The 24,736-nt window shown below is 43.1% G+C and overlaps 1 protein-coding gene across 1 annotated transcript; it reads left to right on the top strand.

Moving 5' to 3' along the window:
* The first annotated feature begins 18,402 nt into the window (after positions 1-18,402).
* On the top strand, positions 18,403-23,966 carry LOC133830372 (uncharacterized). The gene is made up of 8 exons (XM_062260347.1): positions 18,403-19,007; positions 20,001-20,061; positions 20,906-21,135; positions 21,913-22,114; positions 22,650-22,781; positions 22,921-23,021; positions 23,121-23,239; positions 23,719-23,966. Exons 1-8 carry the CDS (start codon positions 18,588-18,590, stop codon positions 23,783-23,785), a joined length of 1,332 nt encoding a protein of 443 aa, XP_062116331.1. The 5' UTR covers positions 18,403-18,587; the 3' UTR covers positions 23,786-23,966.
* The last annotated feature ends 770 nt before the right edge of the window (positions 23,967-24,736 follow it).

The raw sequence follows: 24,736 nt of genomic DNA, 5'->3' as shown, positions 1-24,736 counted from the left end.
TATGGCGGAGCCTTAGTAGCTTTTCTTCCATTCCCGATTGGGGTCTTGTGGTTCCTTGGTGATCCTGGACCCGATCCGCAGGGGCTCTAAGCAGTCCTTAGGAGATCCCCCGTACCTTAACCGACTTCCTTGGGTTTAGGTACTGACTGCTTGGCTTTCTGTCTTTGTTCCCAGATCATCAACTATGGCCACGGTTGTCACTCTCCATTCCGAGGAAGAAGTCAACAGGGCCCCGATCGTCATCTCTGGGTCCCGGACACCCAAGGGAAATAGTTGGGAAATGGACGTGGCGCCCAACCTATTCTGGAACTACCGGATGATGTACCTCCTGGAGAAGCATTTGGGCATAGAATCCACCCCCGGACTCTTCCACAATCGCATGGCCAGGATCGAGGAGCAGGTGCACACATCCGTAGAGGGATTCGGGGCCTGGAGTGCCGGCCACATCAGCGCGGGAGCCACGCTCCCGCTCCACGACTACTTCGTGCGATTCCTGACGTATGTGGGGATCGCGTCATTCCAACTCCTGCCGCAAGCGTACCGGCTACTTGCGGGATGGCGGGTGTTCTACATCGCAAAGGAGGTCACAGAGCCGACCCCTACGAAAGTCTTATACTTCTACAAGTTGGAGCCACAGGTCAACGTGAAGGACAAGACCTTGGACGGCTTCTACAGACTGAAGCTGCGAAGTAGCTACCCCGCCCCCACTAGCTCCTGGAAACATCCCCCAGACATCCGTCATTACTGGTTTATGACGTCCGGGTTCCTCGTGGAGAAGAACCCTACACTGCTGCTAGATTTCCAGCGAGTGGGTAAGTGCTTCCCCGATTCCTGTTTTTTTTTCTCTTTTTCTCCGTTTCTCATCATGCTCCTTTGGGTGGCAGGACCTTTCGCTCAAACTCCCCTCACCCAGTTCATCAAGGAACGGAGGAAGTTCTACTCCGAGTTGAGCGCGGAGGACCTGGACGTAGGCGGCTACGTCAACACAGATAACCTCCAATTGGTATGGATGCTCACGGCCACCCAAACCATCGTCATCCCAAACCTTCGGGGCATCGCCTGCGAGAAGAACGTCATCATCCAGGAGCAATTGGCCTTGGATCGCATCGCAGAAATGGAGAAAGTGGCGTGAGCTGACGCGGCCCAGCGCAAGAAGGACCAGGCCCAGACGAAGGCGGCCACTTCGGAGGAGCTCTTTGAGGATGCCCTACCGAACACTGGGACTCTCGGGGCTAGCGTATCGGGGCGAGATAACTCCCCTTTAATCTTGACTTACGCTCCCCAAGTCGGGGACTTAGCTAGGGATAGGCTAGTACCCCAAGGCCCCGCGTTCGGGGCTGATGGGGAGACGAGACCTTCGACTCTCGTCCCCGTAGGTTCGGAGGTCCTCATGTTCTTATCTGGGTTCCTTCAGTACGAGAATTTCCTGAACCCGGACGACATGGGGGATCGAGTCCATTCCTTTGCTTTAGAGGAGTTGAGTCGCGCCCGGGGCATAGATGAGGGTTCATCCCGGGTCATTATTAGTTCTGATTATTTCCCTTTTTTTTCTGTTTTGCCATACTAACTTCCTTTTCTGCGCTTTTACAGGAGACTCCGATATGTCTACTCCTGCCAGCGAAATGAGGCGGCTCCTTAAGGATAGGGCGTCCAGGAAAGCAAGCGAGGCGACTGGCCCAGAACCCAGCCTCAACAAAGAAGTACCCAAGACAAAACTTCTTCCCGGTGGGGGAGCCCTTGCTGCGGTCCCCATTCAAGCCGTGGAGCCGGCTGTAGTCTCCGGCCCCACCCAAAACCCTGTGATAGACTTGGAGGCGGGTGCAGCGGCTAGCCAAAGTTTCGGAAAAAGGGGCCTGGAAGCCGGCGCTGAGGAGGCCGACACCAGGAAAAGGCCCCGGACTAGGCGGGCTGGCTCGAGCGAGGAGTCGTACGGTGAGAGTCAGCTCGCCGGGAAAGAGGTCCCCGCCCTGCCTGTTCTCCCCATACATCCGACTCTTCTCGAGGAGGGGGAGTTCGCTGCGCGGGATGAGCAGTCCCGGCTGATCAACCGAACCTAGGAACACGGTTGAAGTTGGAGGGACGACACGTACAGGGCCCTAACGATCCATCATCAGGTAGAATTTGCAGAGCGTCCGGCAGCGTTCAGCGCTCTCAGCCGATCGTGGATCGGCTAGTCGCCGAGACGGGCTTCCGTCCTAAGCTCGGGCAGGACACGACCCCCCTGGCGGCTGACCTACTGGACCAGTTGGGGAACACCATGTCCAATCTCCAGCTCAAACGGTACGCCACGATTGCCAACTCAGACGTGTTGTTCATTTCCTAGGCGCTTCGCCACTAGGCCACTTCGGTAAGTTCTACTCATCTCTTTCTTTCCCCTTCTTGTTGATAAGGATTTTCCCTAACTTTTCTTTGCTCCAGGTTGATCTTCTGTCCCATGGAGTGTCGACCTGGTGGTCGAGTTGGCCGTGAAGATGGAGACGGCCAAGCTGGAGCTGGAGGCAACCGTGAATCAGAGGGAGGCCGCCAAGGGGGCCCTTGGCCGGGAGATGGCCCGTGCCCAGGCGGAGCGTGAGGAGTTTGACCGCGCCAAGGCTGAACTAGAAGAGGCTTTGTCCCGGAAGACAAAGGAGGCCGATGAGCGGGCAACACTCTTGGAGGCGGCCGCAGCTCAGTCCGTCCTGGACAAGGAGGAGATCCAGACCCTGAAGGCCCGGGTCTGCGAACTGGGCGATTCTCTTCTCGAGGAGAAGGTGGCGCACGAAGCATCCCGCCACGAGAAGGAGGAGGCCAAGGGCATGCTGGAGGTCACCTTTGAGGAGGCCATTTACATGGCCTGGTGCAAGGACAAGAGTATGAACCTCCTTGTCTTCCCCGATCCGGAGTCAAAGCGGGCTGAGTTTGAGGCCAAGGAGAAGGAGGACGCGGATCTCCGGGCGGAGGAAGTCTAGGCCCTAATCCTGGCCATGTCCTTTTTTTTCTTTTGTAATTTTGACATGTTCGGACGCATGCGCGTTCAAAACACTGTTATTTTCTCCGGTTTTTATATAAGTATTTCTTTTCGTTATTCCGAGTAAAAATTTCATTTTATTGCCGCGCCTAATTGATTCTGAGGGTTTGATCCCGGTTCCAACGGCCTGGACTAGACCAACTGACTAACTTGCCGAGTTTTCAGACCTGACCGCCAAGTTTTTAATCCTGGCTCCAAAGGCCAAGGCCAACGGGGCTAAGTTTATTTTGGAACCTTGTTCTCCCATTATCAGCTATAAGCCATGGCTTTGCCCTGGGGCATACTGGATGCTTCTCTCTCCCAGATATCACTCGTCCGGAGCGGGACGAGCCTTGGGCTCAGTCCTTTCTAATTTTAATCCCCCAGACATCGTTCATCTAGGGTGGACCGGCCTTAGGCTCGATCCTTTTAACTTATATCCCCTGGACATCGTTCGTCCAGGGTGGACTGGCCTTAGGCTCGATCCTCTTTAATTTATGCCCCTGGACATCGTTTGTCCGGGGTGGACCGGCCTTGGGCTCGGTCCTCTTTAACTTATATCCCCCGAACATCGTTAGTTTGGGGCGGGACCAGCCTTGGGCTTGGTCCTCTTTAATTTGTACCCCCGGACGTCGCTCGTCCAGGGTGGGACCGGCCTTGGGCTCGGTCCTCTTTAATTTATGCCCCCGGACATCGTTCGTCCCGGGTGAACCGGCCTTGGGCTCGGTCCTCTTTAACTTATATCCCCCGGACATCGTTAGTTCGGGGCGGGACCAACCTTGGGCTTGGTCCTCTTTAATTTGTACCCCCGGACGTTGCTCATCCGGGGTGGGACCGGCCTTGGGCTCGGTCCTCTTTAATTTATGCCCCCGGACATTGTTCGTCTGGGGTGGACCGGCCTTGGGCTCGGTCCTCTTTAACTTATATCCCCCGGACATCGTTAGTCCGGGGCAGGACCAACCTTGGGCTTGGTCCTCTTTAATTTGTACCCCCGGACGTTGCTCGTCCGGGGTGGGACCGGCCTTGGGCTCGGTCCTCTTTAATTTATGGCCCCGGACATCGTTCGTCTGGGGTGGACCGGCCTTGGGCTCGGCCCTCTTTAACTTATATCCCCCAGACATCGTTAGTCCGGGGCGGGACCAGCCTTGGGCTTGGTCCTCTTTAATTTGTACCCCCGGACGTCGCTCGTCCGGGGTGGGACCGGCCTTGGGCTTGTTCCTCTTTAATTTGTACCCCCGGACGTCGCTCATCCGGGGTGGGACAAGCCTTGGGCTCGATCCTCTTTAATTTATGCCCCCGGACATCGTTCGTCCCGGGTGGACCGGCCTTGGGCTCGGTCCTCTTTAACTTATATTCCCCGGACATCGTTAGTCTGGGGCGGGACCAGGCTTGGCCTTGGTCCTCTTTAATTTGTACCCCCGGACGTCGCTCGTCCGGGGTGGGACCGGCCTTGGACTCGGTCCTCTTTAATTTATGCCCCCGGACATCGTTCATCCAGGGCGGACCGGCCTTGGGCTCGCGGGGTTCGTGTCACTCGGACCTCGTTGGTCCGAACCGGGACTAGCCTAAGCTTGCGCCCCGCCGGGTATTCGCTTATACCCGGGATAACCCCCGCAAGTGAGCGGAGACTGGTCTGGGGTCACTTGGGAAAGATTCTCATTGTTTTACAATATTTCTTTATGACATTTTGTACACGCCATTTTTATTATTAGAAAAGGGGTCACCCTGAGGCGTACATCGTTTGCAATGAAAATCTTAAATTGGGACATGCTCTCCCGACTACTGATAGTATTTACGGAGATGCTCCGCATTCCATGCTCGTGGGACTTCCGAGCCATCGAGCCGCTTTAAACAGTATGTCCCGGGGCACACTTCGTGTTGGATCTCATACGGCCCCTCCCAATTCGGGCTCAGAACCCCCACTCCCGGATCTTGAGTAGCAAGGAAGACTCTCCGCAAGACTAAGTCGCCGGCTCCGAACTTTCGGCTCTTGACTTTTGAGTTGAAGTGTCGTGCGATCTTGCCTTGGTACATCTTCAGTTGTACCTACAATTCCTCCCGGATCTCCTCGATGAGATCTAGTGATTCTTGGAGCAAGGCTTGGTTCTGGGCGGGGTCGTACGTGTCTCGTCGATGAGACGGGACGATCGTTTCGATGGGGATGATGGCTTCGCATCCATAAACCATGGAGTAAGGAGTGTGGCCGGTTGATGTCTTCTCGGTCATCCGGTAAGCCCATAGTACGCAGGGCAGTTCCTTGGGCCTTTTGCTCTTGCAGGCCTTGAGCTTTTTCTTCAACGTCCCCTTTAGGATTTTGTTCACGGCTTCTGCCTGCCCGTTTGCTTGGGGCCTAGCGACCGCGAAGAAGCTCTTGAAGATACCGTGTCTTTCGCAAAAATCCGTGAAGTGGGCGCTGTCGAACTGCCTCCCGTTGTCAGATACAATTTTGTAAGGGAGGCCATAACGACACACTATGTTGTTGACGACGAAATCCAATGCCTTCTTGGAAGTGATGGTGTTCATGGGCTCCGCCTCAACCCACTTGGTGTAGTAGTCCACGGCCATGATGGCATACTTCACCCCTCCCTTCCCGGTTGGGAGCGATCCTACGAGATCGATCCCCCATACCGTAAAGGGCCAGGGGCTAGTCATCAATGTTATTTCTGTCGGGGGGACCCGCGGAACCTTTGCGTACCTCTGGCACTGTTCGCACTTACGGACGTATTCAATACAATCTTTCTTCATGGTCGGCCAGAAGTATCCTTGGCACAGGATCTTCTTGGAAAGACTGGGCCCAGCTGTGTGATCTCCGCAAAAGTCTTCGTGCACTTCATGCATGATGGCGCTTAGTTCAGTCCCGGACACACATCTGAGATAGGGCATGGACAACCCCCGGCGATAGAGTTTTCCGTCCATCATGACATATCGATGGACTTGGTAGTGGAGCTTCTTGGCTGCGGCCCTGTCGGCTGGAACCTCCCCGGCTGTCAGGTAGCAGATAAGCGGTCCCATCCACGACGTGGAGTGATCGACGGTGTGGACCGCGGGGGCTCTGATGCTTGGGACGGGGAGATGGTTGACGGGGACCAGCCCGGCCAGTTCCGCCTCGGCGTCGGAGGCCAGCTTCGCTAGTGTGTCCGCGAAGACATTTTGCTCTCGGGGGATTTGGCGGATGGAGTGTTTTGTGAATGCCTGTAGCATCTCTCTTGTCTGGGTCACATAGGACTCCATTCTCTCTCCTTTAGTTTGATATTCCCTCGAGATTTTCTTGACAACTAGCTGGGAATCGCTGTAGATTTCCAGGTTCGCTACCCCTACCTCCCGAGCCAAACGCAGCCCAGCTAGGACAGCTTCATGCTCTGCTTCATTATTCGACGCCTTGAACTGGAAACAAAGAGCATTTTGTAACTGGTGCCCCTGCAGTGACACCAAGATGATCCCGGCCCCGCTCTCATTCGAGGCTCCATCCACGAAGACCTTCCATAGGGGTATCGCGGGGCCCCCGGGATCATTGTCTTCCTGAGCTACCCTAGAACACTCAACGATGAAATCGGCCAGGGCTTGCCCCTTGATAAACACTCTGGGGATGTAGGATATGTCGAACTGACTTAGCTCCATGGCTCACTTCAGGAGCCTTCCCGATGACTCGGGCTTCTGTAACACTTGCCGCAGGGGGTGGTTGGTCAGGACCTTTATGGCGTAGGCCTAGAAGTACGGCCGGAGCTTCCAAGATGCCATTAGCAGGCAAAAGGTCAGCTTCTCGATCAATGGATACCGAGACTCAGCATCCAACAATCGCTTACTTACATAATGCACTGGGAGCTGCGTCCTCTCCTCTTCCCGCACCAGCGCTGCGCTGATCGCGTGTTCTGTCACAACCAGATAGAGGTACAGAGGTTCCCCACCCACCGGTTTCGCCAGAATCGGAGCTTGGGCCAGGTGTTCTTTTAGTTTACGAAAAGCTTCTTCGCACTCAACTGACCATTCGAAACGTTGGCTCCCCTGAAGGACGTTGAAGAACGGGATGCACTTGACCATAACGGGTCAAGGCGGCTATCCGCCCTGTCAGGCTTTGTACGTCCTTATGCTTCCGGGGGGAGGCCATATCAACCAGCGCCTTGATCTTGTCTGGATTGGCCTCTATTCCCCAGAAACTCACTATGAAGCCCAAGAACTTCCCGGAGGCCACGCCAAAAGTGCACTTTTTGGGATTCAGCTTCATCCCGTACTTCCGAATGACTGCGAAAGCTTCGGCCAGATTGTCTGCATGCTTCCCGGAAGTCTTGGACTTAACCAGCATGTCATCGATGTAGACTTCCATGTTTCGCCCTAGCTGGGCCCGGAACATCCGATTGACAAGCCTTTGGTATGTTGCCTCGGCATTTTTCATTCCGAAAGGCATGACTATGTAGCAGTATATCCCCTTATTGGTCTGGAAACTGGTGTGCTCTTGATCTGCCACATGCATAGAGATCTGATTGTAGCTGGAGTAAGCATCCATGAAGCTCAAGGTCTCGTACCCGGACGTAGCATCCACCATTTGGTCAATCTGGGGCAACGGGAAACAGTCCTTCGGACAGGCTTTGTTGAGATCTGTGAAGTCGATGCACGTTCTCCATGTCCCGTTTGGTTTCGGCACCAAGACGGGATTGGCCAGCCACACGGGGTACACAGCCTCGCGTATGAAGTTGATAAAAGATAGCTTCTCAACTTCCAGCTTAAGGGCCTCGGCCCTCTCCGTCCCCAAAATCCTGCGTTTCTGGTGGACCGGGGTCGTGTTTGGGTCAATACTTAACGCATGGCAGATGATGTTGCGGTCGATCCCAGTCATGTTTGAGTGAGACCATGCCAGGATATCCTGGTTTTCCTTAACTTGGGCGATGATGGCGGCCCGAACATCCGCCGACAGACTTTTTCCGACTTGGATGATCCGGGTTGGATCGGTGTTACTGATACATACCTCTTCTATCTCGTCCATTGGTTTCAGGATGCGGTCGTCCCCTATCCTCGGGTCTAGGTCATCTTCTTCCCGGACGACCCTCCCAGCTGGCGGGGGAGGAATCGAGTCGATGAAGTCCTCAACGGGTTCTTCCCGGACCATATATATTGGCCAGGCCGACACGTGGTAGCACTTCCGGGCGCTCTTCTGGTCTCCCCGGACAGTCCCCACCCCTCCGTTGTCGCATGGGAACTTCATGCAAAGATGACGAATGGAGGTGATGGCCCTGAACTCGACTAATGCGGGCCGGCCAAAAATGACGTTGTAAGCGGTGGGGCAGTCCACCACAACAAAGGTGCAGAACTTGAACGAGTGCTACAATTCACTGCCCAGCGTAACGGGCAGCTGGATCTTTCCCATGGGGAGAAGTGCGTCCCCGTTGAAGCCATAAATCTGGGTAGGGCATGATGCCAGATCCGCTTCAATCAAGCCAATGGCGATGAAAGCGGGTTTGAACAAGAGGTTGATGGAGCTCCCGTCATCCACCAACACGCGGGACACCAACTTGTTGGCGATTTGAGCATCTATGACCAGCGGGTCATGGTGCGAAAAATGGACATTGCGGGCGTCGTCCTCCGTGAAGGTGATGGGGAGGTTCATCAACTTAGGGCGCTGAGCTGGGGCCTGGACAAGGGCGCATACCTCTTGATCATGGTCTAGCTCTCTTAGGTAGCGCTTTTGGTCGTTCCTGGATGGTCCTCCCAGGTGAGGTCCACCCGAGATGGTGGCCACATGTCCGTCAACTCGAGGGGGTGCGGTCCCTGAGGGGTAAGGCATGCCAGGGTCGGGAACCTGTGCGACGGGGGCCCCCTGAGGGGCCGGCGCCGTGGGTCCCTGTGCATACCCTCCCTGAGGTGGGTACGCTCGGGGCATTCCCGGGACCATGGGCTGTCCAGGGCCTGCTGACAGGCCCGGGACTCCTACAGGCATCCTAACCCACTGGTGGAGGTGCGCCAGCTTGATGAGATTTTCAATCTCATCCTTGAGCTGCCGGCATTCTTCGGTGGTGTGGCCCACATCCTTATGATAGGCGCACCTTTTGCTGGTATCCCTCGGATTCCTTCCCCCTTTGAACATGGGGCTGGGCTTCCGGTAGTGAACTGCCCTTTCTGTGGCTAGGTAGATGTTCTCCCTGGTGTCCACCAGATTAGTGTATTCTGAATATTGGGGCTCGTAGCCCCTCTTTCCCTTCTTGACCGTCTCAGACCGGTTCTGGCCTTTGCCAAATCACTTCCCCCGGGAAGGGTTCACGCTCGCTTCAGTCACTCCTGCCTGTGACTGCTGGGCCCCAACAGGGGCGACGCTATGCCCTGTTGGCGCGGCTCCATATCCGGAGTAGTGGGTGGATTGGGTCGGGGCATACCCCGAAGTGGCAGGGCCATACACCGTAGGGGTGTAGCTGATCCCAGGCGCGACGGCCGGTCCCGGGGCGACGGGGGGCCTTGTATAGGACTGCGCCGGGAACTGCGCCCCGTATCCTGGGAACGCCTGGGCGCTGGGCTGTGGAGCCAGAGGCCACCCAAAAGCCTGAATCTGAGCTTCTTCCCAGTTGATGAATCCTTGGGCCCTCCTGATGAATTCTTCCAGGGTAGCGGCTTTGCTACGCTGCATGTCATCCCAGAGGGGGGACCCGGCCCAGATCCCGGACTGTAGTGCCACCAGGCGCTGTCCGTCATCCACTTTCGTCTTGGAGGCTTCTTCGGTGAAGCGCTGGATGTAGGCCCTCAAGGTCTCCGTGGGGAGTTGTTTGATATTTGCGAGGGCGCTGATCTTCATGTCCATCCTCATGGCGGCCACGAACTGCTTGCGAAACGCGGACTGCAGCCCGGACCAGGATTGGATGGATCTCAGCTTAAGTATCTTCCACCACTCTTCGGCAGGACCACCCAAAGTGATCGAGAAACAGAGGCACTTGCCGTCGTCATTGACGTGGGCCACTGTCATGAGCCGGTTGTATCGGGACAGATGGTCCTTGGGGTCGATGTTTCCAGTATAAGCGGTGAGGCTTGGCATCTTGAACCCCTTGGGGAGTACAGCGTCCAGGATGTGCCTCGCGCAGGGCTCTTTATCCTCCTCATCGGAGTCAGTGTCCGCGCCTTTCTGCTTGCAGACCAAGCGGTCTGTGACCTTTTTCAAAGCGGTCAGTTGCTCCATTAGCTGCCTGGCCATGCCGTCTTCCAGGGGGATTCTTTCGTTCCTCCTATCGTTGATGTTGTTTTTGAGGTCGCCACCTCGGGGGAGGATCTTTTCCTTACGGGCTTGCTCTTTCCGAGCGTTCAGTCCGTCGCGTAAGTCTCTCCGGGACGTATTGTCCCCTGAACTGAGGGCGTGATGCTCCTCGCTACGAGGCCGCTCCCGATGGTTCTTGTTAACCGAGGCACTTGGGTGCAAAGATCTTTCCCGCCCGTCTCGCCCTGGGGCGTGTCGGGGCTATGCGTTCCGCGGTCGCGTCCCCTGCGGATCGATCGGGTGGCCTCGTCCTGGGACGGGGCGCACCTTCTCTTTCCTAGGGAGCGGCCGGGAACGGGTCCCAGCCTTTGCGACGAGGGTGGTCTTTTCTCGGGTCTTTCCACCGGCCTTCTTTTTCTCCCTATTCGGGTTTCCTGGAGCTGGCTCAGGAAACAGCTCCGGGGGAGGGGCCGGGCTTGCTCCTTCAGGGACCCCAGCTCGCGTTTGTGGAGCGGGCTGCTGCGCTCCTGGAAGTGGGCCAATCGCGGGATTGGCCGTCGGAACCTGCGCAGCTATGAATGCCTATAGGGCTTGGAGAGACTCTTGCATCTGTCGATGCGCCTCCGCTTGCTCAGCGATCCTGGCCTCCTGGTCCAGGACTTGCTGCCTCAGTCTGGTCACCTCCAAGTCCTGTTGGTTAGGCTCTCCTGGGGATCTCGGGATCCGCAGCTTCGTCGTGGTATTCCCCCTCATTTTCCTCTTCATAATATTCCTCCTCGTTTTCCTCTTCATATTCTGTCCCACCCTCGTAGTCTTGTGACTCGTCATGGTGAGATGTTTGAGGAGGCGCATTTTCGGGCAGATCCTGAGGGAGATGTTGTGAAGGCAGCGGGTCTCCGTTTCCCTGCTCTGGATTGCTAGGGTCAAAGGTTGTGTGTCGTGTGTTCACCATTGTAGTAAAGGTTTGACATTAGCACTAGCTTCCTTCAGCTCTCAATGAAAGCACCAAAATGTTTACTGAGATTTTCGGAAACCACACTAATAGATATTAGCTAAGAATAAAGATATAGAATGTAGGAGATTAATACAGGATTTTTACGTGGTTGGAGCGTTAATAAGCCTTAGTCCACGAGTCAGTTGTATTAGAGCTTGGAAAGTCTTTTACAATGGAGTCTTTCTCTGTATTTTGACAGAGTAACTGTATATCAATCGAAAAAGGATCCTTTTTCCAGTGTTCTATAGCCTGTATTTATAGACTCATGGGAACACTGGGTCTGGGCCAGGTATAACCCGGGCCCATCAGAGATATGGATACTCTTGGCTTCTCTAGTGGAAGCCCAATATAAAAGATAAAACATACACAAATTCAAGACTAATTAAGGCCCAATAAGGTGGCCCAAGAGCTATATTTCGCCCGACAAAACGGTGCTTTTGGTCTGGGCACTTCGAGTTACGAGGCAGATTCAGGGGACAAGATCAGTCTGAGTACTTGGCAGTGGATACCTGAAACAGCGGCGTGCAATCCCAAGGTGGCCTTTTCCGCTGGTGAAAAGTAGGGACAACCCCCCACGCGAAGTGGGGCGACTTCAAGGTCCCGGACGCTTTTCCCTACCAACCGGGGACGACCTAATCCGGGTTCGTTTACCGTAGGCCCGAACCGTTTACCAGTGTCCAGGACCGTTTATGTATACTTCGACGCGATCCTGAGCTCTGTACATCTCCCGGACAACTGTCGTGGAACGCCGCCCCGGACACCGCCCGGGCCCAGGATCGCACTAGGGCCGTGCCCCATGGACATTCCTGTATCCAGCGGGCCTGGGCCGGGCCCACACTCGAACGCTCAGTCCATGGGCCCTGACCGCCGTCCCGGGCCTACGTCAGGAAACAGGGATAACACTTCCATTTAAGGAAGTTTTCTCCGGTGAGTTTCTCCATCGAAAGTTGAGAAAGGATGGGAGTAGACACAGCCATAACTCAAAACTACAAATTACCAATAAAATAGAAATCAATCACATTTGCTCAATAAAACTTCTATTCACACAAATTTCAAGAAATAGCACAACATATACCAAAAATATGTAAGATATGAGAAAAAATACCAAAAACAATCATATCTCTATTTCTTTAGGTTTTTAACTAATCTATGATATCCTTGTCCCGGTTGGCGAGAGTCAAAAATACCACTAGTTAAATAGAGTTGCAAACTTATTTAATAATGGACACAACTATTAACAACCTACTATTCGATCAAAATAAGAAAATAAAATCTCTTATTTTATGAGCTAGACCCACGGTTTCAATAATCATAGGTTTGGTCCTAGTAGTCACCGTAGGGGTGAGTCTAGTAGAATTTGACCTATAATTATCTATCTTTCGAAATCTAACCTTGTCAAAATAACTAATGAACACCTTCCGTAGGGGGACGAATCAAAGCGCCTCGAGGCCCCATTAAGCTATTGACTATGTTAAACTAACGGTGGAGATCGAATAAAAATCTTAAAATAAGCTCATTATTAAAATAAAAAATAGTATTTTTATTATTTATTTTTAGAAAATTAATGACTATGGTTTTCCAAAAAAAAATTAATTCTAAACAGATTAAATTTTTTAAAACCAAAGTCCTATAATTTCCTATTAATTCTAAAGTGTTACATTGAAACAAATTCAATTAATTTGTTGCTAATCAATATTCAGGTTTAACTAATATAATTAACCTATACAATTAAGTCCAACTCAGGTAAATGGGCCTTAACAATTGGGCTTGTATAGAGGAGGGCTGGGTCCAGTATGTCGTTCTCACTACAAAGGCCCCCTATCTTCCATACAAGGTCCAAAAGACAGGAATTTAAACATTCATTTTATTAATTGTTATTAATTGATTAGGCTCACTATAGTCATGCAAAGCAAATGAGCCTTCACAAGTGGAATCACCCACAAGAGAGGAATTTAAACTTTACATTTTCTAATGGGCCCAAATAAAACCTATCATTTTATGAATATTTTATTTGGCAAAATCCCACATATCTAACAAACACATGGGCAACTATATGCATCTAAGCTCAATTGCAAAAATGACACATATAGTGCAAACAGACATGCTATAATTGGATGTGCCTAATCATGTTATATATGAGCAATTCTATGAATTTATGCAAAATACTACAATTTATTTAAAATACTACAATTTATTTCATTTGTAGAAATACTACAATTAATTATCTAGAATTTATCAAAAAATTCAAATTAATTAATTTTTTTTTTAAAATAAGTCAATTTAAATGAAATTTATCAACGATTAACAACAATTAATTTAAATTTTATTTATCAACAATTAACTTTGTTTTAGGTTAATTTGATAAAAAAAAAATTAATTTAATTTAAATAGGATTTATCAACAATTAACCAAAGTTAATTTAAATCCCATTTATTAAAAAAAATTATTAATTGGCTGAAAAAAAATGATATTTTTCAAAATTTAACCAATTTTAAATTTTTAAATCAATATCTTAACTATTTTCCAAAAATATATTGTGTTGTTACAACTATTAGCTAATATTTTAATCATTTAAAAAAATAAAATATAAATAGTTATAACAACCCTAAAATATCTCAAAATAGTTAAACAAATTCAAATATCCATAAAAATATCTAACTAACAATATTCAAATTTCAAATAATTTAAATATTAAAAACTATAGAATAAAAAAGATATTTATATTTTCAAATAAAGATTTAATAAAAAAATCAAGAATTTAAATGAAAATATCTTAAATATCTGATATCATAATTATAATATATTTTAAATTAAGTTGTTAGTCTATTTTTAAATTTGAATTTAAATCTTTGTAGAAAATATCTAATTATTTAAATCTCAACTAACAAAAATATCTTATTTTGAAAAAAAAAATTAATTGATAAAACAAAAAATATATTTTTGGTTTTGATTATAAATAATTTATTTCCACAAATTTTATTTTTCTTTAATTTTTAAATTTTTTTTTTGGATGAATAGTACCCGTGGGTATTATTCACTGTGCTGGTGGCTGGTGTGCGCGCGCGCATGGGCAGGCAGGCCAAATTTTTAAAAAAAAAAAAATTTTTAGCAATTTTTCAAACCAAAATCATTTTCTAATTAATTTTTAACATGTTTTACACAAAATAAAGCATATATAAAAATTAATAGCATATAAAACTCAACAAAATAACCTAAAAATGACTAATAATCACATAAAATCAATATGCTTCATAAAAATATGAAAACCATCCAATTATTCAAACATATCAAATAATCCAATTTTAAACATGTTCATGCATGAAAATAAAGATTATCAAAGACTCTAAGGCCAGTTGTTGGGAAAACTTATACAGGATCTTTGTTTATTTTCATGTATATCTAATATTAAACAAATTAATACGAGATAGCCTAAAACATGTTTCTAAAATTGAATTCAAAGATAAACAAATAATAGAATACTTACAGTATACGCAGCGGAATGAAACAGTCATTCATTCAGTTTCTCTAATTCTTGTATCCTCTCTGTCGCGGAGTATTATCAAGACACTGAACCGATCTTCTATTTTCTTCACAATCTTCCAATGTATCCTTAGAACCACCTAGACTAGTGTGGGCAATTCTCAACACATGAGATAGATATAGAGAGAATAAGAGAAAATAACAAAGAGGCTTAGAAAATGACTTATGTTTAGAGAGAATCTAAAACTATTAGAAAATCTGACTTGTGACTTATGTTTTGACTTCTCTCTAAGCACTCCTTTTATAGACTCAATTAGGCCATTTAATTTAATTAAAAAATCAATAAAATAATAGTAATTTTAAAGCCCTAGGTTGAAATTATCATGGGCTTTAGGCCCGTGAAATTTCTCATTTGATTATAAGTCCATTGGACTTAAAATCAAGGCTTGTATTATTTTCTATTGATTTAATTAATTAAATAATTATTTAAATCATTTATCAAATTAATTATTTATAATTTGAACCTTGATTTAAACTTATTTATTAATTTAGATACCAATTTATCTTAATTAATAAATCTGCCATAATTTCTCTTTTCTTCTCAAAATTACACAACTCTGTGAAACTATCCAAAATTGACCTGGTCAACTTTTATAATTAAATCAATTAATTGAGAATATCTAGATGATTTTATCCAAGGTACAATGGGGATCATGGGCCTATGAAATCATGCTCCAATAAGTTATCATAAATCTAACAAATAAATTTACTAACTTATTAATTCCTCGTGACTCCACTATAGACTCGGAATTGCACTCTTGAATTCATAGAACGCTCTATAACAAATATAGATACGCTATTAATTATCCATTGTTACAACCATAATTGTCACTCAATCCTCTATAGACGGTCTACAATGAGATAGGACTAAAATACCGTTTTACCCCTCATTGTATTTTATCCTTAAAACACTTAGTTCCTTGTAAATGATATTTCAGTAAACTAATTTAATTACTGAAATGAGATCTCTATTATTTAACACCTTGAACCAAACTAAAAGGAAACCATCGTTTCACTTCTTCATCCGAAACTATAGATGTTCATATCTATGATTAACACTCCCACTCAATTATACTACCGAGTTCCCAAGATGTAAGTATGGGCTAGTCCGTATGGTAAGTTGGTAACGAACAAGTCACTCAAATAATACAATCAGTTAGAATACTAACCACTCAGAATTGAGATTGAATTGACCTATTGTCAACTATATGATATGGCTAGAATAGATAATAACGGTATGTTTACTTATTTTATCAACTGTCAATATCGGTCATGTCCGATGTAACAAATACATCTGATCTTATCTACTTTGCCAATGTTCTGGAAAGAACATAACACTGTAATGTGTAGGTAGATCATATCGTAGATTGGCAAGTCAGTGTAAATCCTGTGCATTAACTAATCTTATGACTAACTTATTTTGAACATATAATCATATTTATATTCCACTGTGATTACGTCATTATAAATAAGATTAGATATATGCTCGGGATTTAATATAAGTTTATATTAAACAAATAATCATGAAAATAAAACATGTGAGCAAAGTGATTAACTAAGTCAAAAAATGATTTCTATTCTTTTATTGATAATAAAATGAGATTACAAAGAATTTGGGTTTTAATTAGGGCATAAAACCCCAACACATTGACGCTCTTGCGATGCAATTATGAAAACTTGACTTTTGGCCAGATTATGAGATAATATCTTATTATTCAAATGTGCATCTAGATTCAGATGTTTAGATCTTAAAAAAAAAAACAAATGAACACTTAATATATGTGTGTATAAATGAAAAAAAAAACTCCTACTCAGTTTATTCGGGTTATATTAGGCGGGTTGGTATAATTCCAAAACTGCCTAATATAATAATTGAGCGATTTGAACTTTTGTCGAGTTATTTGAGTTGCATTTTTGGTCAATTTTTTCGGTTTGGTTTGGGCAGTTCATTCGAGTTGAGCGATTTGCAAAAACTTTTGTAGAGCCCTATTAGAGATATTGAAACTGTATTCTTCTAATATTTCCTAGTATTCTCTTTTATGAGACATTACACTTGTTCTCTGTCTTTCCAAGTGCTTCCATTAAAATTTACTTTCGATAGATGATGAGTTGACTTGGTTTGAAAAAAAATTAGACATATGTTTAGACTAATGTATTCCAAAAATAGTTCTACGTATATAAAATTAGTTGGGAAATTTCATGTTATATGCATGATAACTTGGTGATTTTTTTTAATATGCCAACATAAGTTACTATCCTAAATATATGACAATTTCAATTTTTTGGACAAAAGTACCCCTAACATTCAAACACTCATTTTCTCTCTCTGTCTGAACTCTCTCTCTTTCTAACATCTCTCATTCTCTCACTCAATCTCATTATAATCTTGTAGATCTTGAAAAAAATACCAAAATTTAAAAAAGAATCATCTGAAACAGACATTTGAGTGAAAAATATATGAACCTCCAAAGTTTTCATCAAATTTCAGTGCAGAACATCGAAATTGCATCGAAAAAGCATCATTTCGGCCAAAAATCAAGTTTTCATGATTGCATAGGAAAAGCATTGAAACACCATCGATTTGCATAAAAAAAAAAGCATTGATTTTGCATAGAAAAAGCATCGTTTTGGCCAAAAAAACAAATTTTCATGATCGCATCGCAACAGCGTAGAAGCACCATCGATTTTGCATCGAAATTGCATCGAAAAAGCATCATTTTGGCCAAAAATCAAGTTTTATGATTGCATTGCAATATCATCGAAATTGCATCGACTTTACATCGAAAAGCATCGTTTTGGCCAAAAATCAAGTTTCATGATTGCATCGCAAAAGGATCGAAATTACATCGATTTTTCATCGAAAAAACATCGTTTGGCAAAAAAAAACAAGTTTTCATGATTGCATCGTAAGAGCATCAAAACACCATCGATTATCGAGAAAGAATTGTTTTAGCCAAAAATCAACTTTTATGATTGCATCAAAAATCATTAAAACACCATCGATTTTGCATCGAAAAAGCATCGTTTTGGCAAAAAAAAAATCAAGTTTTCATGATTGCATCGCAAGAGCATCAAACACCATTGATGCTCTTGCGATGCAATCATGAAAACTTGTTTTTTGCCAAAAACGATATTTTTTCAATGCAAAATCGATGGTGTTTCGTTGCAAAATCAATGATGTTTCGGTGTTTTTGCGATGCAATCATGAAAACTTTTTTTTTTTTTTTGCTAAAACGATGATTTTTCGATACAAAATCGATGGTGTTTTGATGCTTTTGCGATGCAATTATGAAAATTTGATTTTCGGCCAAAACGATGTTTTTTCAATGTAATTTTGATACAATTTTGATGTACTGTACTGAAATTTAACAAAAATTTTGGAAATTCATATTTTTTTCACTCAAATTTCTGTATTAAATGATTTTTTTTTTTAAATTTGGCATTTTTTTCGATAGCTACAAAACTAGAAGGAGAGGGATTGAGTGAAAGAATGAGAGACGTTAATGAGAGTTAGGACTGAGGGTGAAAATAAATGATTGAATATTAAGAATATTTTTATCCAAAAAATTAAAATTGACAAAAAAAAACTCCTCACTTATAAAGAAAAACGGTAGTCAAGTTTTAAATGACGTGGCGTTTTGTTATAGGGTGAGCAGGGTTTGGGACAGAGAAAGTTGGACAGGCGATCGGAGCCCTATTTGGGGTCTCTGATCTGCATCGACTTCCCTACACAAACAAAATCCCTTTCCTCGCATCAGTTTGATTCAAAATCTCCACTAGTAGGCTTCAAGAAACTTTTTTTTTTTTTGTCTCTTTAAGTTATTACAAGTTCTCATTCAACACCTCGATTCTCATTCCAATTTTTGTTCTATCCGCCGGATCTCCAAACCCTAGTTCCCATGTCGACCAGGAAGAAGCAATCGGAGGGCATTGCTATGCTCTCCATGTACAACGACGAGGACGAGGATGATGAGATGGAGGACGTCGAGGAAGATGGAAGCCATCAAGAACAGCGACGAGAATCGCTTCAAGACGACGATTATAAAGACCCTAGAGATGTTGCAGAAGATGCTTTCATGGTGGACAATGATAGAATGGTGGTTGGTGATTCCGGTAACGATGATAATACGCCGCAAGATGTTAACGATGAGAATTTTACTCCTAGTAAAGCTCAGTTTCGTCCATCCACGCCACAGCAAGCTCAAGTTTCGTTTGCCTCGCCGCAGCCACCGCATCAGCACCAGCCACATAGTAGAAGGGGGAAGCTTGCGATTGTTGATTACGGTCATGATGAAGTTGCGATGTCTCCTGAAGCTGAGGTATTTTCTTTTTCTTTTCACTTTTCGGTAATAATGGACATTTGGTTGGTTGCTTAGAAACTTGATGATAATAAATGAACGTTTTTCTCCCCATTTTTGTTTGGGATTTTAGCCGTTTCCAAACGTGGGACATTTGTGCGTTTAAGAACAGTTAGACAAAGGTAGTTGGTTTGTTTGTTTTGTTTATTTTGTGAAACATTTCGTAGTTTTTATCATATATTTGGCAATTGGCACTCACTCAATAGGCATTTAAATAGTGGATACTACTTACATGTGTTTTCTATGTTAGGATGATATTCGTGATTTGTAGTAGCTTATGATCCTATAGCTTATGAGTTATGATCAAGTGGGTTAATGTGATTGAGGGATATCGAAACCCATGATGAGTTTGTGAGCTAAATATGAATAATGTGGAATAAACTACTAAAGGGATCAAAAACATGAAATTTCCCAAGGAAATTCAATGCACAAACACTCATTGTTTCACTCTCTTTTGGCCCTTCCAAGCTCTACTCACTCCCTATAAATGGTGTAAAGCTCAAGGGAATTGGAAGAGTGAGCTTGCGGACCAATTGAGCTATTTATAGCCGAGGCTCTCCTTCTATGCCTAAGTACATGTAGCTGCCATACCACATTCACGATTAATGATATGTGCACCCAAAATATGCACTCAAGCATTACACATAGTGACATAACAATGCTTTTTTAATGATTGATTCACAAAAACTACCACATCTCTGTATGCAATATTTAGGTACATATTTTGGGTGCACATATCATTACTCCTACATTCCCCATCCAACATGGAGATAAGATACCAAGTCGTGGACCACTACAAGTCATTCTCAAGAGTAGGGAATTCGACTAGTCTGGTGCTCAATTGAGCAACATAGATGCATGATCAAACTTACAAAGTTGTCTGCTGTTAGTTGTTGAATATTGATAGTGTTATATTTTAATTCTTATTTTGATATTAGTGCTGTTCGATTGCAGGAGGGGGAAATAGAAGTAAGTGATCGTGTTATGTTTGGTACAAGTATACAATCTGCAAATGGTACGAATTTACAATCATTGAGTGTGGTCCATGTGGTTTGTTTTTTGTTTTCTATTCATATTGTTGTCTTTTTTTGGTTATGCATTTTTTGCCACAATTCGTTACTTGTGAGGTGAGGGTTATTGTTCGGATCCTTTTGCTGAGCTTGTATTGCATAATTCACATGTTTCTATTTGACCATTCAAGTTTGAAATCTGCATCATGTCACATATCATATTTGGTATATTTAAATGTAATTATATCTGGCTGAGCCCGAAGATTGGGAACAAGTTAGGTATTCTTAGGGTCTTAGTTTAAGAAGCTATAAACTAAATTAGTTTTTATGAAGTAAGCTCATGAAAGTTATGTAGTGGTAGGGATGCCAACAGTGGTGGCTTTAAGAGAAGAAATTTAGTTCCTTTTTTTTATATGGTTTTTATGTACAGAAAGTATTTTATTTAGTTCACTATACGTGTTAAAATGTTTGATATCTGCGTGATTTTATCTACCCTTCCAATTTGCTGTCATGGGTTTGTAACTCTTCTATACGACATATCCTAATGAGGGCATATCTCTTCTTTTTTTTAAGTTGTTTCTGTGATAATAGAGGTAAGTTGTTTGCATAAAATAAAGACTTAGTAAATGTGTTACTTAATTAACAAAGGCAAATATAAAATAAAATAGAAAGATGAAGGCAAATATCAAATTCAGTGTATAAGTGTATATTTTCTTTTGGTTGTTTTCTCATTTTTAAGTAATAAAATGAAAATAATTGCGGTCTGTTTTCTATTACAGTTCATGTTGTGGGCTATTTCACATTTATCTTCAATATATGAATCTAATATGCTAAAATTGTTTGTTGCAGGTGATTTCCATGATAGAACACCTTCTGGAACAGTTCAGGTTCTAACACCTAGCAATCAAGCAACTCCTCAATTATCTGATCCATCACAATCTGATAAAATGAATTATGCAGCGCATGATATAGAAGTTGGAGGTACCACAGACTCTACGGTAGAAGAACAAAAAGAGGTTGATCCATTAGATAAGTTCCTTCCACCACCACCAAAAGAAAAATGCTCAGAGGAGTTGCAGGTAAAGTTCCTTCTTCCAACAGCTTTTGGTTTCTAAATTATACTCACTGAATTTAAGTTCTCAACAATTTTTATGACAAGTACAGATCTATGTTTTTTTTCTTTCTAAAGTATGTTTTATTTAATTGCTCAAATTTGACTGTATTTAAGTTTTTGGTTAGTGTGTGTGTGTGATATTCTAGTTTTTGTTAAGATTGTCATTTGTTGTTGGTATTGTTTTGCAGTAAAAAGACCTGGAAATACAGATTTGTGAACTTAATCATTATACCCTCAAGTCTACTTAAGTTTTTGGTTAGTGTGTGATATTCTAGTTTTTGTTAAGATTGTCTTTTGTTGTTGGTATTTTTTGCAATATAATTTTTTATTATTAGACTGGGAATTAAAATTTGTGGTCTTAATGAATCACCTTTTATTTTAAGTGTGACCAATATATACAACATTGCCCAATTTATTGCAAAAATTGTTTGATCTTTTATTAAAACTATAGCTTTATAATTTATCTCGGTATTGCTATGCCAATGTTGCTGCTTTTAAGTTCTGAAACTCCGTTCCAACAGTGCTTGTCTTTTTACTAGAATTAAATTCGTAACCTCCAGTGTAGGCTGAAATTTTAATCTGTCCTAATTATTATGTGAGGCCGTAAGTATTTTTCTTTAATATTTTTGGTAATTACAACTGTATTTTTCTTCCAGATGTTACTCTCTCTCTCTGGTTGCTGCTGAGGTTTAGTTGCTCTAGATTTTATGTTCTTTGATGTTCTTCTCTGAAATTATTGCAGAGGAAAATAAATAAGTTTCTTGATTATAAGAAAGCTGGGAAAAGCTTCAATGCAGAAGTGCGCAATAGGAAGGACTATCGGAATCCAGACTTCCTGCTGCATGCAGTGAGGTATCAAGATATTGACCAGATAGGATCTTGCTTCAGTAAAGATGTGTTCGACCCTCATGGATATGAAAAAAGTGACTACTACGACGAGATAGGTCTTTACATATCCTTATAACAGTTGTCTGCATGAGAATGTCTGTCTGGATATGGATGTGTTGCATGGTGTCCTTTATTCTTCTATGATGTAACTACTGCATATGTTGGATCTTTCTTGAGCTATGTATTAATTTTCTCTTTGGTGATTATATCTTGGTAGTCAATTTTCTAGAATACATGGCTTCTTTTTTATTTATTCTTTTGGGAAAACGGAGGCATGACCTGTTTGGTTATGTGGATTAAATATTTCAGAAGCTGTTTGCTGATTATGCAAATGTATGTTTCATTTGCATTACTCGTGTCTTTAATCCCCATGATATCAGAGTATGGAAGTTTTTTTGTTTTCTAATGTAGCAATTGGTGGTGGAAACTGCTTGCATACATACAATATTTTTTTCTTTTACATTGTGAATTTCAGTCGCATCTTATACTTTATGTTCTGGATGTTACATTTGAAGTTTCTGTCCTGCTATTAATTACTGCTACATGTTTCTTCCCCAAGAAACTAATCTAGATCTGTTGCATATAATGCAGAGGCTGATATAAGGCGTGAGATGGATAGGAAGGAACAAGAACGGAAAAAAAATCAAAAGGTTGAATTTCTTTCAGGAGGCACTCAACCTGGAATTATTTCTGGTGCAGCCAAAATTAACTTGCCTGTTCCAGGTTTGATAAGTACTTTGCTTTGAACTTTCATATTAGTATGATTTTCAAGTCTAATACATCCCAACTTCAGAACTTCTTTTGGGCACCAATTTAGAACTTTAGTCAGTGAAGCTGTTCTTATATTGAGCTATTTTTTTAGGTGTTCCGCCTGTTGCTGGTTCTGGGCTGTATTCTGCATTGCCATCTGCTGATGCCATTCCCCGGGATGGTAGACAGAACAAGAAGTCAAAGTGGGATAAGGTTTTCCTTCATTCATGCATGCATATAGGGTAGTTATATGTTCACTCCAAAGTGCAAGAGATGATGGTGACACTGTTCATTTTGGTTTATTTTTTCCAGGTGGATGGTGACAGAAGAAATCCTCTCCCTTCAGGAGGGCAGGATTCTTTATCCACTGTTGGAGCTCAGGCAACAATTTTATCAGCTGTTAATGCGGGCACTGGATATATGGCTTTCGCGTAAGTATATGAAATACTGTGGAAGGTCTAGTGATCTTTTTTTCTTTCCAAAATCATTTTTTATTAGTTTGGTTGCTATTTGGATTTAATGACAAACGTGGTGTTCTTTAGAAAACTTGCCATATAAAACTTCTCTGAAATCAAAATTCTACGATGACTACGTAAACTATCTTTTTGTTCTGTCCTTAAAGAATGTGCTTTAACTATGCTGTATTTTAAATTGTATCAATTGCATTTGCTATATAAGATACCTGGTAGTAGTTGAGTTGAGTCGTGCCTTGTATGGTTTGGTGCATTTATCAAAGGTTTATGTGCATTTTGAGTGAGTCAGTGAGAAATCACGTAGCTACTTATCTAGAACTTGCCCTTTTTTGGAACTAATATTATTTCATTGGCTACACCTAGTCGACATTTATTGAAGATGTTGAAATGTTCTGTTCCAATTTTTATTCTTGTTTTTTTTGGTCTCTGTTTTGCAGGCAGCAAAAACGGCGAGAAGCAGAAGAGAGAAGATCTACTGATAAGAAGTTAGACAGAAGATCTTGATTTATCTAAATTAATTAATATTGTATTTCTCCAATATTGAATGATACAGATATGCACACCCAATTTTTGAAATCTTAAAGTGGATAAAGGGCAGCAGCAACCGTGCTTGTACTCTTGTTGTCATGCATTCTGTATAATGTATATTGTTAGAATGAGAAATTTACTGCCTCTCCTTGCCATAGTTCGGTTACCAAGCAGCTGCTCTCGGTCAAGAATAGAAGAGATTAAAATGATCTGCCTTTTAACAAAGAGTGACGCTACTAGTTAGCATTTAAAATGAGCTGCGAAACAATGTAGTAACAACTTTTATTGTTCTAAAAAAATGTCTATTTCTGGTAATAATGTCAGATATCGGCCAAACAAGTTATGGGATGAAGGAAATTCTCAACTGTCAATTTTTTTGAACCCGAACCTACCATTTCAGGTTCTAAAATTTTTTTTCTAAAAAATATATATATACAAGGGATTGACTTATACACATATAAAATCAAATATATTTTTATTTCTTAAATAATATATATAATTAGGCAATATAACCATGTCTTATGTTGTCTTTATAATAAAGAAAAATACCAGTTTGGTTTTGTATTTTGTCTGAATACTCGATCGGCCTATGTATTTTATTAAATAGTATTTCAAACTTCGTATTTACAAAATGGATCAAAGTAGTATATTTTACCAGATTTTATTCAATTAAAAATATAAAATAAGAAAAATTGATTTTATAATTAAAAACAAATAAAACTTGAACTGAAACCTATCTTCACCTAACCCTCCAACCCATCTTCAACACTATCATTAATTCTTTTAGATTTTTATTGTATCAATTTTTTATCATTATTTTATATGAACAATATGAGAAACTATTCCATCAAAAATTGATTTCCTACTTTCTTTCATCTTATGCAATTAGAAATATTAAAAAAAAAAAATACAAAAAGAAAAACTAAC

The sequence above is a fragment of the Humulus lupulus genome, chromosome 4, assembly GCF_963169125.1.
Source record: "Humulus lupulus chromosome 4, drHumLupu1.1, whole genome shotgun sequence".
Classification (NCBI taxonomy): domain Eukaryota; kingdom Viridiplantae; phylum Streptophyta; class Magnoliopsida; order Rosales; family Cannabaceae; genus Humulus; species Humulus lupulus.
Note: the sequence above shows the minus strand (reverse complement) of the source record. Positions and strands in the feature narration are given on the sequence as shown.

Bases quoted from the DNA above. Each gene is read 5' to 3' on its own strand.
- LOC133830372 (XM_062260347.1), top strand. From the start codon at position 18,588: ATGTCGACCAGGAAGAAGCAATCGGAGGGCATTGCTATGCTCTCCATG. The intron at 20,062-20,905 runs GTACGAATTTAC...TGTTTGTTGCAG, and splicing joins AAGTATACAATCTGCAAATG to GTGATTTCCATGATAGAACA. The intron at 23,022-23,120 runs GTTTTCCTTCAT...TATTTTTTCCAG, and splicing joins AGAAGTCAAAGTGGGATAAG to GTGGATGGTGACAGAAGAAA.